The sequence below is a fragment of the Falco cherrug genome, chromosome 4 (genome assembly GCF_023634085.1).
Source record: "Falco cherrug isolate bFalChe1 chromosome 4, bFalChe1.pri, whole genome shotgun sequence".
NCBI lineage: Eukaryota > Metazoa > Chordata > Aves > Falconiformes > Falconidae > Falco > Falco cherrug.
In genome coordinates, this window is record NC_073700.1 from 82,728,916 (window position 1) to 82,743,643 (window position 14,728).

The 14,728-nt window shown below is 39.6% G+C and overlaps 1 protein-coding gene across 2 annotated transcripts in view; it reads left to right on the plus strand.

Annotated features, from left to right (window-relative positions):
- The window catches only part of BZW2 (basic leucine zipper and W2 domains 2), a 56,592-nt gene that overhangs the window by 19,295 nt on the left and 22,569 nt on the right, over positions 1 to 14,728 (plus strand). For both annotated transcript variants that reach the window (XM_055706597.1, XM_055706596.1), the window contains 4 exons: positions 477 to 541; positions 6,842 to 7,018; positions 8,170 to 8,273; positions 11,175 to 11,240. In XM_055706597.1, coding sequence (XP_055562572.1) covers positions 484 to 541; positions 6,842 to 7,018; positions 8,170 to 8,273; positions 11,175 to 11,240 — 405 coding nt within the window. In that variant the 5' untranslated portion in view covers positions 477 to 483. The remainder of the gene's footprint in view (positions 1 to 476; positions 542 to 6,841; positions 7,019 to 8,169; positions 8,274 to 11,174; positions 11,241 to 14,728) is intronic.

The window sequence follows — 14,728 nt, forward strand, 5'->3', positions numbered from 1 at the left end:
CTAAATGGTTAAACAGCAGTCACATCTTCAGCAGGACAGCGTGCAGTCCTGGGAGTCAATCTGCCTGGTGAACTTGCTGCCTGGCATGGAGGGTGAGACCTGTGCCATGCTGAACCCCACCAGGACAGCTCCCAGCCCTGCACCTGCTGTCTTCTGTGCCCCTGAGCATCCTCGTGAGCTGCAGGGGCAGCAGTAAGGGCAGAGCCTCCATCACCTTTCTGCTCAGGTTTGAACCTTCAGGGTGTTTTGTAGAGATGTGAAGAGCCAGGTTTTGAGAGAAGCACATCTCATTGAAGTTATTCTTGGATTGTAGCGCTCCTCATATTTAAGATAATGTGAATTATTCTTTGAGTATACATCAAGAACTTTCCCTTTCACATGCTGAGATTTTACTCGCTGAATCTTTATTTTGCCTTTAGGTTAAACTGTCATCTGTAAATGCCATAGTAAAAATATGTTTTTCTCTTTTTCTCTAGAAATTTTATGAATAAGAATCAGAAGCCGGTGCTAACAGGCCAGCGGTTCAAAACTAGGAAGAGGGGTAGGTTATGTTACATTTTTTACTTATTTTTCTTTCTGTTAAAAGGACTGGAAACAGGGCGGGTGGAATAACTTGAAAGTTGAATAGGAATAAGGGTTTTCTCCCCTTCTCTTCAGCCATGTTAAGAGTCCAGATGTTATTTTTAACTAGGCACTACAAATGTTATTATTTCTGCTATATATCTTAGGACTTTCTGTAAAATTTGGGTTTATTAGCTGTTAAGTCTTGTAGAAGTCTCAGTTTAAAAATTAGATTCTAATGGAGTTTATGGTATATTAACATATAAGGAAGAAAACTTATTAGATGGGGGTTTTTTAGGTGTTCCTTAAAATGCCCTTTTCAACTGAGAAAGCAAAATATGAGTGTTTAATTAAAGGTTGTGTAAAGAGTATTATCTGGCTTTTTGGGGTTTGGTTTTTGTTTTTATTTCTGTGGCTCAAATCAATGCCGTCTCTATTCTATAAATGAACCTTTCACATCTAAAAAGGAATTCTCTCACCTTCCTTCTCCATGAAATGGTCAGATCATCTCATTGGCCCTGCTTTCTGTAACAACAGAGGTCAGAAAGCTCCTTTTTCACAAATACTTCTGCTGTGTTAGTGTAGTTTAGGTTTTTATTGTTAAAATAAATCAATTACCATTGTGTAAGTCCCATTTTACTCATTGTGATACTTATTTTCTGTAAACATGACCCAACACTCTTTCTTTGCATCAATCTGTAACGAAAGCAAAGTGGTGCTAGTTATACTGATCATCCATGTATTTTGTTCAGCAAGCATCATCCTAACATTCTTGCTTATATTATACTCAGAGTTCATTTGTCACGATGTAGGTGTCTGAGAGGAATGCCCAACACTTTGAGGCAGAGAGCAAAAATATACGTAATAAGTGATTTTTTTCAGAAAAAGAAAGTCTTGTTTGTGAAAAGAAGACTTAGATCTTTTGCTGTTGCAATAGCAAACTATTATAGCACACGCAGGTGGGGTTCCTATCTGTCATGTGACAGACTTTTTCCATCTTGAATGTCCTGTTTCTGATCAAAAGCTAACTACTGGTTTTAACGTCTTGTGACAGAAGATGTAATTAAGACAGTTTTCTCAGTGTGAATGAGAGAAACAAAAAGGGTTAGTAACCTTTCTCAGAAAATTACAGATTTTATCATGAGTCAGAGGAGCTGAGTGAGTGTTCTAAGATCTAGGATGATCACGAAGCTTGGATGAGAATTGCAAATTAGTTTGTTTCAGTCGTGTTAAAAAGCAGTCGTGTTAAGAAACTCTCGTCTTTCCTCCCTTTCACACGTCACTTCTTCAGTTTGACTGATGTGGTCTCTTAAATAGAAAATGTCCTTTCTGTGATGCACATACAATGTTTGTAGGTATAATTCATTAAAAAAAGAAACCTATATTGCTTGTAATTACGATGCTCACGTAATTAGTGGGATTAACTTTGTATCAGAATGGTCCAGAACATTATGCAGTAGGAGCTGTACACTGCATTAACTAGCAATACCATAGATGTAGTGAGAACAGTGGAATTAACAATCCCTGAAGAAGTGTCTGTCAAATCAACTTGTAAAAACAATCAGATATGCACACTGCTGGATTGATCCAATATGTTACTTAGTCTAGGTCAGTCAGTTATGGTACATATGTTATTTGAAAAAAAAAAAGTCTTAGAAAATGTTCTCTCATAAAGACTTCCTTTTCAGTCCATGTTTTGCACCGTGTTTGGCATAAGGGGTCCTAATACAGATTTAGTCTTTGTCTCCTATTTTATACAAGTAATAATTAGAATAAAAAGATATTATTTGTAATTCTGTGCCAATGTGAATTTCTGTTGCAGTGATTGGAAGTGGCACTAGATCACTTGTTAACCACCTAGAATCATAAATTCATAGAACAGTTTGGGTTGGAAGAGACCTTAAGGATCTAGTTCCAACCTGCTTGCTGTGGGCAGGGACACCTTCTGCTAGACCAGGTTGCTCGAAGCCCCGTCCAGCCTGGCCTTGAAGGAAGAAGACAGACACTTGGGGGGTGGGGGGTGTCTGGAAGACTGGGGGGCTGGTTTGGGTTTGGTTTTTTTTTTGAGAGAGAGATTACTTAAATGGGGTTTGGGATATTAAATGGCTTTAATGTAAAATTTTTAACACGCAAACACTTCTTTATGTCCTTAAAGCATAAAATCTCTTCTTCAGTTATGGTGGGGGCCTGCTTAGAAAATTGTAGATGCCTGTTTTCTTTCTGGAGGAGGAGGGCTTGAGGTAGAGAAATGGCTTCTTAGCATGTCTGTTGCCTTCTCTTTGTATATACTTTTTGTATCATAATCATAGCAGTGTCACAGACTGTTATATCCTGGACTTAGACTCGAAGATGCTATTAGGTTTTTTTGTGCTGACTTTCAGTGTATCAGGGAGTCTTGGGATTTCACCCAGACAGGACAGAGTACAGCGGCTGCGGTTTCACCATGGCATTTTCAGTTATCGGAGACCATGCTGTTGTGTGTAGCAGGCAGGCAGGTAGCAGGGTCCGAAATGAGCAAATGCTGGGGAAAGTGAGCTGGCTGAGAGATGACTCCTTGTTCTTACCAGTTGATTTGTGTCCCATCATACTCTTTTTCTGCTTCTGGAGCTGCCAGGAGCACTGCCATCTGAAGAGACAGTGGAAGTGTGACATGGCCATCAGGCATCTAATAAAAATAATTGTCCATATGAACTATTATCACTGGTCAGCTAGCTGCAACTGATCTCCGAATATGAACAATTTCTGAAATTTTCATAGAGCAAAAAAGGAAGATGATACATTTCTTTTCTTTGAAGTTTGAAAGCATGCTTAGTGTCTAAAGTAAGAGAGAGGACTATGAAGGAGGAGATTGTAAATCCTACTTCTTCCAGGTCTATTAGATAACCTAATAAAAGGTATAAACCTTGCCTCCAGCATACGTAGTGGCAGGCATTAAAATCATGTTAAAAGATTTGAAGGAAAAAAATCTTCCATGCCGTAAATGGAAGAACCTTCTGAGGGAAGGAAGCATGTCACAGGTCCATATCAAATTTTTAGCAATCTGGGTAAAGAAAATAGCTTGGTTAGTTCTTAGTATAATCTCCATACCTGTTGAATACTGCTTTTTTTTCTTAAGGGTCAGCAGTAGTTGGCTTCTGGCTAGTATTTGTGCTTGTAGTGCAGATACATGGGCTGTGGATTGTGTTGACTGCACGCATGCAAATTGATGTCTTTGCGTGTTCTGAAATGGAAGAGGAAGGAATAGGAATAGTAAAAATGCCAGTAGGTAGTAAGGAAAGTTTATGTATCCGGACAGTTGGCAAATACCTGTAGGACAAAAAGCTTCCCAAAGCATTAACAGGAACAAATAGCGTTTAAAGCAAGCTGACAAGCAATACCCGACACCCAAGTTTGTTCCTGTAGTATAGGTAACATAGAGTTAATATTGGCTAAAAAGATGGTGCAAAAAGGTAAATGTCAGCATAAAAGAAAGCTAAGCAAAATTATGCATATTATTTTCAGGAAGAAAATTATCCAATAAAAAGTCAATTTTAACACCTTTACATTAACGTGAAGTCAGAAGAAGGACCAAACAGGGCATCTCATTTTTCTCCCAGAGAAATACAGTGGGCCTTCTGCTGAGGAGTTAAGATTAATTCTTAAGGAGAGAGGTTTAAATGGACTTTGTGATTTCTAAGAAGTAAAAGAAAGGAAATAAGGAACATGATGAAAATGAAAAGCTGTGTATAGCGCTGTTACATTGGGTATTGTATGCATCACATCTGCAAGCTACACCTGCCTCTGCTAGCCCATGATTGAAACTGTGCTTGTTCAGTAATTGTGTACTTGACAGCTCAACATACTGTCACCACTTCTTGATGATGGCTTCTTACTCACCCTGTTGTACTACATCAGCATATTCCTCTTCAATACATTAGCTTGGTAGGAAAATGTTTCAATAAAATTATAAATAATTTTTCATGCAATGAGTTTACCTCCTCTTCCTGTGTAGATTTTTAGATTGTGATAGACAAGAAAATGATAGGGTACTCTAGATGAGAGGACAACTTCTGGGACAGGAGAAGAATCTCTTTAAAATAGCTAAGAAATACTAATCATAATGTTTGTGTTTGTACTGAGCAATGTGTACCCATAATGCCAGGCATATAATACCTTTCAGTTTAGACATGAACATCTTAAATTTTTAGACAAAATAAATAAATTTGAAAAAGTAATATGGGGGGAGGGGGTTAACTCCTCTATTAAGACAGAACTCTGTCTTCTTACTGGTTTATGAGTCATCAGACATTTTTTTTTAACCTCCAAATAATACATACTTATTTGGTAAACAGAAAGAGAATAATTATATTCAGATACTTGCTTATGGGTGGAGTGGAGTTTCTTGTGGGCAAATAAAACTGCCTGAAGTACACGTACCAAAGTACTTTACACTTCAGTAAAAGGCTTGTTTGTTTGTGGGTTGGTTGTTTCGGGTCGTTTTAATGCTTCAAGTTGGAATTCCGAGAGCTGAAACGGAGTATTTGGTAACCGATCTGATAGCTCAGATGGGATTCCAGTAGTATGCCTCTTTGTAGGCATTTCTCCAGAGCAAAGGCACGTTCTTCAGTTTCTCCACTTGACCCTCTATGGGTTGTCCACCATGGGCATGCCCTGCAGATATGGAAGATGGTTACTCAGTTGCAGACTCCAGATTTTCATCACAGCTGAAAGCTGGGGTAACAAAGCTGAGAGCCTGAATATCTCCAGGGTCTGGGGTGAAGTAAAAACCTGGGAAGAAGTCACTTGCAGTCCAGAGAAGGGGCATACTGGTAGTTTATTGGTTGACAAGAGCTTGATAGGGGAGAATCTAGGTTGACACTATGGTTGTATGCCTCACTTCAGGATGAGCTGGAGTTGGGAGCAGGTGGTTTTGTGAGCATATACGTGGGTATCCGTGGAGTTGAGTAATCCTCAACTGTGGTCTGAGGAGGATAGATTTGGGGGATGAGGCAGCAAGCTGTGTGGAGATGGGTAATGGAGTTGACAAGCCACTAAAAGCTAGGCATAGCAGGGGATTTCTGGAAAATAAGGGGATGCTCATTTTACCAGCACTTCTGAGCACTTGACAGACAGCCCTGCAGCTGCTGTTGGCTGGGTGCTGCCCAGCTCCTTGGAAGGACTGGTTAACTGGTCTCTGGAGCTTCCCAGTGGGCTGGGATGCTGAATGGAAGGGACTGCTTTGCGCCTCCCAGACAGGTTTGTTGTGGGGGAAGGGGATGCATTAGAAGAGGGGGAGAATGTGCAAGTGATGCACTGAAGATGGTAGAATGAGTGCACCCCAGGAGCAAACAAACTTGCTTTTTGAGTGCCATAGAACAGCTCCCGGGTTTATTTCTGGAGTTCAGAGTTATTTTGATGGCAACAAGCATTTCGTGTGTGCCTTTGTATAAAGGCTGGAATTTGTTTTGTTAGGAAACTTCAAGTGTCTGCGGTAAGCTGTTCACAGGCTGCAAGGAAAAGCAGCAGGAGGTATGGGTAAATCTACCTGGCTTTATCTGGAGGTTGCAGTTATATATGTTGTGACTAATGGCCTTGACATAGGGATGTCTTCTGCAGGTCAGACTGTACCTTAATCGAGTTCAACCAGGGACAGCTGTAGCAAATGCAGTGTGAGCACTGCATTTCTGTGTTCCCTAGTACACTTAAGTCTGTGAATATGAAAGATAAATTCTTGGGTTATACTATGTTGCCTGATCCTAAATGTTTACACAAAACCTGTTTTTATTAATACCTTGATCTCATCTTTTCCTGAAGACTTGTCTCTTTTGAAAACATTTTAGGTATGGGACCACAGTTATTTAGAGAAAAATACTGAGAAATGAAAAACAGCATATTCCTACAGTGAGATTACACACACATTACTGACCTTCCCTTTACTCCGCTATGAGATTTAGCAATGCGTAATGATACGCACATTGGATATCCTCAATTAGAGAAGTAAGATTATGAAATTTGAAGCCAATTTCAATAGTTGCTTTTCCTCCTCTTTATTTACTTGTTCCTGTATGTTTGTGTGTGTTTTGGTGTTGAGGGGATGAGAAGAAGGAAGCGAGGGTAAACACTGCAAAATTTCCAGAGGCAATAAAAGTCAAAGAAGGAAACTTTTGGTGTGTTGACCAGCATGGGGAGAACATGTTTAGGTGCCATGGTCATTTCAGTTGTTGGTAGATACAGGCTTTTAACAGAAAGTTTGAAAAGTGACTCTTTCTCTCCTTTTCCTTCTCTGTTATCTCTGTTCTAGATGAAAAGGAGAAATTTGAACCCACAGTCTTCAGGGATACGATTGTCCAAGGCCTCAATGAAGCTGGGAGTGACCTGGAAGCTATAGCCAAGTTTCTGGATGCAACAGGCTCACGACTTGATTATCGCCGCTATGCTGACACACTCTTTGATATTTTGGTAGCTGGCAGCATGCTAGGTAACCTGCAGTGTACCTGATACAGAATTTTGATGATCAGCCTTGCTTCTTTTAAGATTGATTCTGTCGTCTTTTACAAACTGGAAATTATAAACTATTACAGTTGCACTTACATAGATGTTTATTGCATCTTGTCTCATAGCATTGTTTGTTGTTTGTAGTGCAGTAATACCTAGGGACTTGATTGTGTGAGGAATTCTGCAAATATCACAAAAGGATACTGCTCTGAGAAGTCTTCAGTCTGTGCTGAAACAGCGTATAAAAGCACAGCAAAAAAATGCAAAAACCTAGCAGGGGAAACAGAGGAAATGATTAGCATTAAAATGTTGTGTACAACACTGCAGTTATTAGCTATTGCAAAGCTTGCTTTGTGGACGTTGCAACAAAGGCTAGCGAAGAGGAGAAGTGAAAGATGAATGCTTTGTGGATGTTCATGGGGCATTTCTCCCAAGTATTAGTGGCAGCTTGGGCAAAAACATGCCTTTCACCTTCCTCTGTATTTTGGGTAAGTTGGCACTTTTTCGCGGCCATACTGGTTTGATTCCTGCTTTCTGCTCTTCAGTATGCAAGAAGAAAAGATGTTTTTGTAAGACGAGGTAATGCAGGAAACAAAACCCAGTGGAAATACCCAGGAAAAAAGCCCTCAACAAAATAAGCCCGGAGAAGACTTTGCAGCAGTGTTCTGAATGTTTATGTGGGCCTGGTAAGCATTAGAGGGGCTAGGAGGATGTTCCAAGTCCTCAAATCAGTAACAGAGTGCTGATGCTTTTCTCTTTGGAAAGGATTTACATTATTGTGGAGTTTAAAGCAGTAGTTAAAATATGCGCAGAAGTTACTCTCCAACCCATACTTACTTGATCACACTTAGTGCTCTCAAAACCAGCTGAGGTTACTTAGTGTGAACTGAATCTCTCAGTCCTGTGAGGTCAAGGTGCAGCATGTCAGCCATCTGTCCCTTCTGCCAGGTGCCACCACAGCCTTGCAAAGCTCAGTTCCCCCCTCTGTTCACCCCTCTTCGCTTCTTTCTCTTACCCTTGCCTTTTACCACAGTGATAACAACATAAGACTTCCTAGATGTATTGAAACTTGTAATTGTATAACAGTCTCTAAAGTAAGACATTGTTTCGTGACTCTTTCTTTCTTTCTTTTAGCTCCTGGAGGCACACGCATTGATGACAATGACAAGACCAAGATGACCAATCACTGTGTATTTTTTGCAGATGAAGACCATGATGCCATCCGAAATTATGCTCAGGTCAGTAAAGGCGTGGTTCATTACTGTTTTCCATTTATGTATCAAAGGGGATTACAGTGGAACATCTGCAGGCTGTCTAGGCTGCAACAGGTTAGTTAGAGGGCAATTGAAAATCCAGTTAACCAGTAATCTGCCCTAATTTATAAATTTTAGGTAAGAAAATAGGATGTCTAAGATAATCTGATCACAGCTGGCAATGCTTTCTTTTAAAGAAAGGAGTCTTATTTCAGTCTGCTGTTGGTTCAGTATATTTTTAGACACCATCCTGATTATTTTTGTTGACCATTTCTGTATGCAGCCTGAAAGATTTGTATGAGCGTACTTCTAGAAACACATGAATTGTGTCAAAAATATAGCTTGTATCAGAAATAGTGTGGCCAGCAGGACTAGGGAAGTGATCATCCCCCTGTACTCGGCACTGGTGAGGCTGAACATCAAATACTGGGTTCAGTTGTGGGCCCCTCACTACAAGAAAGACACTGAGGTGCTGGAGCCTGTCTAGAGAAGGGCAACGAGGCTGGTGAAGGGTCTGGAGAACAAGTCTTGCTGAGGAAATGGGGTTGTTTAGCTTGGAGAAAAGGAGGGTCAGGGGAGACCTTATCGCTCTCTACAACTGCCTGAAGGGAGGTTGTAGCGAGGTGGGTGTTGGTCTCTTCTCCCAGGTAACAAGCGATAGGACAAGAGGAGACAGCTTCATGTTGTACCAGGGAGGTTTAGATTGGATATTTAGATGGAAAAAAATTTAACCAAAAGGGTTGTCACACATTGGGACAGCTTGCCCAGGGAAGTGGTTGAGTCACCATCCCTGGAGGTGTTTAAAAAGCATGTAGATGTGGGGGAACACGGTTTAGTGGTGGACTCGGGAGCACTAGGGTAATGGTTGGACTTGATCTTAAAGGTCTTTCCTAGTCTAAATGGTTCTATGAAGTATATGAATGACAAAAAAATATAAAGCTCATGCCTCCGAGCTTCAGTTGTGTAAGAGTAGCTCAAGTTAGGAGTTGGGCATATATTCCAAGAGCTTTCATTTCTCTTACATATGTGATATATAATTTCTTCTTGCAGGAATAAGGCTTGCACAAATAGGCCTGTGTGAAATAAAAACGCAACAAAGCCTAAAACATTGTTGAAGAGAAGCTAACATTGTGTGACACTCTAACGGATTGTGATAATTATGTGAGAAAATACAGTAAGAATTCTATTGAAAGCTTTATTGAAAGTTGGAATCCACCATGCAATTCTGGATACAAGTAGGACTGCATAAAAATGCAACACCGTTTAAACTCCCATATATCAAAAGTCTATTGTTAATTAAGTAATGTATTTATCTTTAAAAATAACTAGTTATTATCAGGATGCTGGAGACAGTGAATGAAAGCATAAAAGCCATTGTCCCTGCTTAAGGAGTTGAGGGTGGTAAGTTGCTGAAAAGGTTCGTGGTTGATTTTAAAGGATGCAGAGTTCAGCATCTGCATCAGTAACAAATATTTGCTAAATGGCAGAAAGGTCCTTTAAAAAACACATCTTTGATAGTCTGAAAAAGTGAAATACACAAGATACACTTATTTCTGGAAAGGGAGTCAATATTATCAGCTTTATCATCTCTTACAAACAGGGTATTTACCTCAGGAAAATCTGTTATTGGTAAAAGCATTGTTTCTGTCGTCTTGAATTTTAGTATTTTTGGTAAATGTTTGGTAACAAAAATTGGCAGTACCAGTCCCTCAAGGAGAATTTTTTTAAAGTAAAAGGTCGCATGTTAGAAAATGGAAAGGGGAGGACTTACGGATCTGAAGTGAAATTTTCAGTGTATTCACTGCATTTCAAACCAAAAGACACAAAAATCAGTCAACATTTTGTAGTTAATGTCTGAAGAGATGTATCGTTTTATATACCTCACCAGTTTTTTTTTTTCACACATGATGGGAAATAGAGCTCTTACTGTATTATAAAAAAGTGGTGTTAGACTAAAACAGTGTTTGGAGCTTCCTTATCTTCCAGGTAATTTCTTACTCTGCCTCACAAATGAACTAGTAGTGTGGCTTTTTTTTTGTGGTTTCAGTCAAAGACTGAAAAGTTTTCAAGAAAAAATACTAAAGCTCGTGTTGCTATATTAGCAGTTTATTTGCTTATGAAGTGTAAATTGTCATTTACAAGGGCTTCTGAAAATACACAAAACTATGTTTGGAGATGTGAACAAGATGCTAGCTTACATTTTCGTCTTACACTTTATTAGAATTCTGTATATCTCTGCCTCTCAGCATGGCCACAACTTGATTTTTTCACTTGTTCGACAAAGATCCTGCATCTATTGAAGATGCCCAGCAGTGCCTGACTGCCTCACTCCATTGGCTTACACCTGACAACTTCCCCAGAGAGCAGAGTCCTGCATTACCAGGGGAAGGGTGCAGATTTAACCTCCCTCTCCTCCTCCTTTCCCTTGCTTTTGATCTATGGATAGGGTGAAAAGTAGTGTATGGATGAAATTTTGAGAAATACGAAAAAGACCGTTCTTGAACTGCAGTAAATTCTGATTCATACATTCCTCTGTGAAGCAAGAATTGCAAAACTTGTGTTTTTCCCACTCGTGAACAAACTAATAGAGAGGGATGTTTCGTGGTCTGCCAAGAGATAGACAATGCAACACATAATTGCAGATATACTCCGCTGGCTGCTTAATTCCTGGAAACAATGTCAAAGAACTGTGGAATATTAGAGTGTGAGAAGCCAGTAGTGCTTCCTACTTTTTCTTTCCTTCTGTGGAGACAAGAAAAAGAAAAAACTGTCTTATCATGGATTAGTCAAAAGATATTCTTTATGGAAGTCTTGTTTGCCTTTTTTTGTAGAGAGGGATGGCTGTGATTGTTACAGTTTTTTAAGTTTATCTATGTTTATCTTTAGGTCTTCAATAAACTTATCAGGAGATACAAATACCTGGAGAAAGCATTTGAAGATGAAATCAAAAAGGTAATGTTGGTGGCAGTCTCCTCTTTAGTGTTAATATTTCTTACCCTATGTCTAATATAATTGTATATATACAAGTGTGGCACTGTTACATGCTTTATTTAGCTCTACTGGAAAAGAGGATGGAATCTACAGATGGTAGCTTTAGTGTGCAAATTTAGCTCTGTGGGAATACTGCTGACAGCACTTGAAGTAGAGTAATTCTGAATTAATGTTTCCTTTGGTTGCTTTGACCATACCCATCTTCTTATCCCAGGCTTTTTTGTGCAGATCTTCGATATGTTTTGGGGTATAGCTCTTAACAAGAGGTGGTGTTACTGTCCTAACAGAACAGCTCTCTGTGATTTTCCCATAGAAGAGGTGCAAATCAACTGTGCAGAATGGCACCTGATGTACGAGTATTAAACTACTGCTGCACTGTGGAATGAATCCTAACCACAAGTTTTTGTATTCAAGGTCATAGATATGTGCAGGGGAAAGTCATCACCGCTGGCTGAGTTCTCAGGATTTGCCTGTTAAGACTGTAGTGGATATTTGTGGATATTGTCTTGGTTTGTGATACTGAATTTTAAGGAGGCAGGAGAAACCTGGGTGGAAATTTTTGAAAAACAAAATACAGATTTGTTTTGTCTGTTTTGAGTTCCTAGTAACAAATGTATCTTTTTCTAATGGTCTGAATAATAAACAGTGGGCTGTGCTGTAAGTTAACAGGCATGCTGATAATGGTAAAACCTGTCCTGTGAGTAAAATACTATGTCTGTTGAAAGCATTTCCATATTATTTAAACGTTAGAAAGATTGCTGCAGAAGTCAAGTGAGGGTAAGTGTGGAAGTGATGCCTTACCACCACCTCTTGTGGCTGAATAAATTTGGCTCAGATTTATACATTCTTGCTTATAGGAAAATTTTTTTGCACTTGTGGCCAGCATGCCTATCAGCTGATGCTGGTTGCTCAATACATCATTCTAAAGACCTAAATTTACCTCTGTCCCCACGAAAATCTAATGTTCTTGCTGTTAATTACTATAATCACTGACATGAGAAGCGCTGACTCATAACATTCAAGTTTCAGTGTTCAGCATATTAAGCAAATACCATGTCAATTCAAGCCGCCTCCTCTCTCTTCTGTAACTTGCTTGGCTTTGAACCCTCTAAGTTCCTAAGAATTCACTTTGCACACTTAATGACAAGATGAAACTGGTTAATATATAATAATTTGACTCTTCAGCTGAAGAACAAGTGCCCCCGATGTAAAGTTTAGCCATATGCTAGCTTGAGAGAAGGAAATTATTTGAGGTGCAGAGTGACTGGAGCCATGCTACTAATTTAAAGCCATGGGAAGCATCCTAGTCATGGAAGTGGGGAGTCAGAGTGGGTTTGTTCACCTTGCAGACTGCAGGTCTCTATTTTATGTACATGCTTTTTGTATACTTTTCAGTGTCGCATTACATCTTACATGACAGATCATGGGATTAGGTCTGCATCGTGGTCCCAGGCTGAGGAGAATTTTTTTCTATCTGCCCTTCCTTCATCACCCTTAGTGCTGGTGCAAATCTCTGTGTGGCTCCTGGGGACCTGGCCTTTCAGTGTGGGTGCCAGGTGTGCCCTCTTCCTTGGTTATTGCAGTTTATCAAAGAATTAGAAACTAGAAAGGTGGTTGTGAAGGTCTTTGGGCCTGTGTATTGCACCTGCTCTGTCATTGCCTTAAAACCCTTGAGGACTGTTCATAGATGCCTTTTGCTTACCTTCTGCCTCCCCCTGCTTGTGTGAACCCACCAAGTGACTGTCATCTTGCTGATGAAGCTGCTGGGTTTTTAACTATTTAATGCTTTAACCCCTGTGTTCAATAACTTCTATAAGAGTAGGTGCTCATAGAGGGTCAGAAGATAGATAAATCAGTGTTTCTAGGTGTTTCTGTAAGATTTAGTAGTTCAAGGACTACTGCAGTTGGTGGTTAGAAAAGCAAAAGTGACTCCTTGATGTTGTTTCATGGGTTGTCCCAGCAATGGAAGTGATTTTTCTGGCAGATTCATTAGGCAGCTAGAGCACTTGGGGGAAAATTCGCTCTCCTCACAGAAGAAGTCATGCTGAAAAAACCAAAGGCAATACCAGCAGTTTTACTGTAAAAAAGCAGATGGTGTCAGTGGGACTTCTCTTTCAAGAGAGATTGTTTTAAATGACAGTATTTGTACAAGTATTTGCTTTTTGTCTTCCAGTTCAAAATTCTGCCATTAGGACATTATTATTTCCCAGCACCTTTCCCTTTTTTGTCTGCTTCTGGCTTTCGGTTGTTTCATTTCTTAACTCTGTACCCCAAAAATTGCCAGTTGTTCTTTCTTCTAGTGACATAAGCAAATCATACCTCTGAAGTTTTATGTCTAAATTCTTTTGTGCAAGCAGTTTCAACAGAAGACAAAGATGATTAAGTGCATTGTTGACCTGCTGTTTTTTGACATAAGCAGTTTTAAGTTCATATGAGCGCTGCCCAGTATACTGGCATAGACCTATGACAGCATTTTGCAATAATTTCAGTAAAATTCTCAGTTCCAAATTTGTGTTCATCTTTCTTACGTATGTATTTCTGTTCAGGTCAGTGGATGAAGAATGCAATATTAGCTGTTTATATAGTATGTTTGCATGTTTAAGTAGCATTCCGTGTAGGTGTTTTTATTATCAAAATTGGGATAAAGTACAGGTAAGTACATTTTTGGTCTTAACAGCGGTAAATACTATTAAATCATATGAGGCTGTCGTACGTACTGGGAGGTGTTACGAGGTCCTTTGTGGTCCTGTTTTCCTAATGAAAGAACCCTAAATCAACTTGGGACGTTTCATAAGAGGAGACTAACATTCTGAGATTAAATGGGGAGTAAATAGAGATGCTTCAAGTCAGCTAAATGAAAGGCAAGAATGGGTCAGCAGGTATCTGTTGTTAGCTGCCTTCTCCATTGCTGACAATTCAGTGCTGTCTACAAATGTGACAAACTATCAGATGCTAAACCAACAGATCAGTTCAGATAATGAAGATATAAGAAGACACCACACTCCTGTGTGGATAAAATTCCTTAATTTTCACTATCAAGGTTTCCAGATCACAAGAGGAGAGCAGAAGCACTTGTTTTTCTTGTATGCTTTTTAACATTGCATGTATGTCTTTACTTGTGCATATCTTTTGTGCCCAGAAGACTTTTTCTTTAAAGGCAGAAATAGCATGAAACAGCACATTAGGTCTGGTCTTGTGCTTATTAGGCATTCTGAACTCCCACTTAAATAGGTGGGAGTTCTTAAAGCTATGAGAGAAGTACAAAATGTTGAGCCAGAACTGCGCATTTTATGTCTGGAATCAGTCTGTATCTGTAACAAAAGCAGCAAAGCCAGTGCTTTGCTAACAGCAGGGAAGCATCAGCTTGGAGAACTTTCTGTGGGTGATTTGGTACTATTCTGAAGTGACTTGGACATTCTGTGACTTCCCTGCTGAGGTATGTAATCATG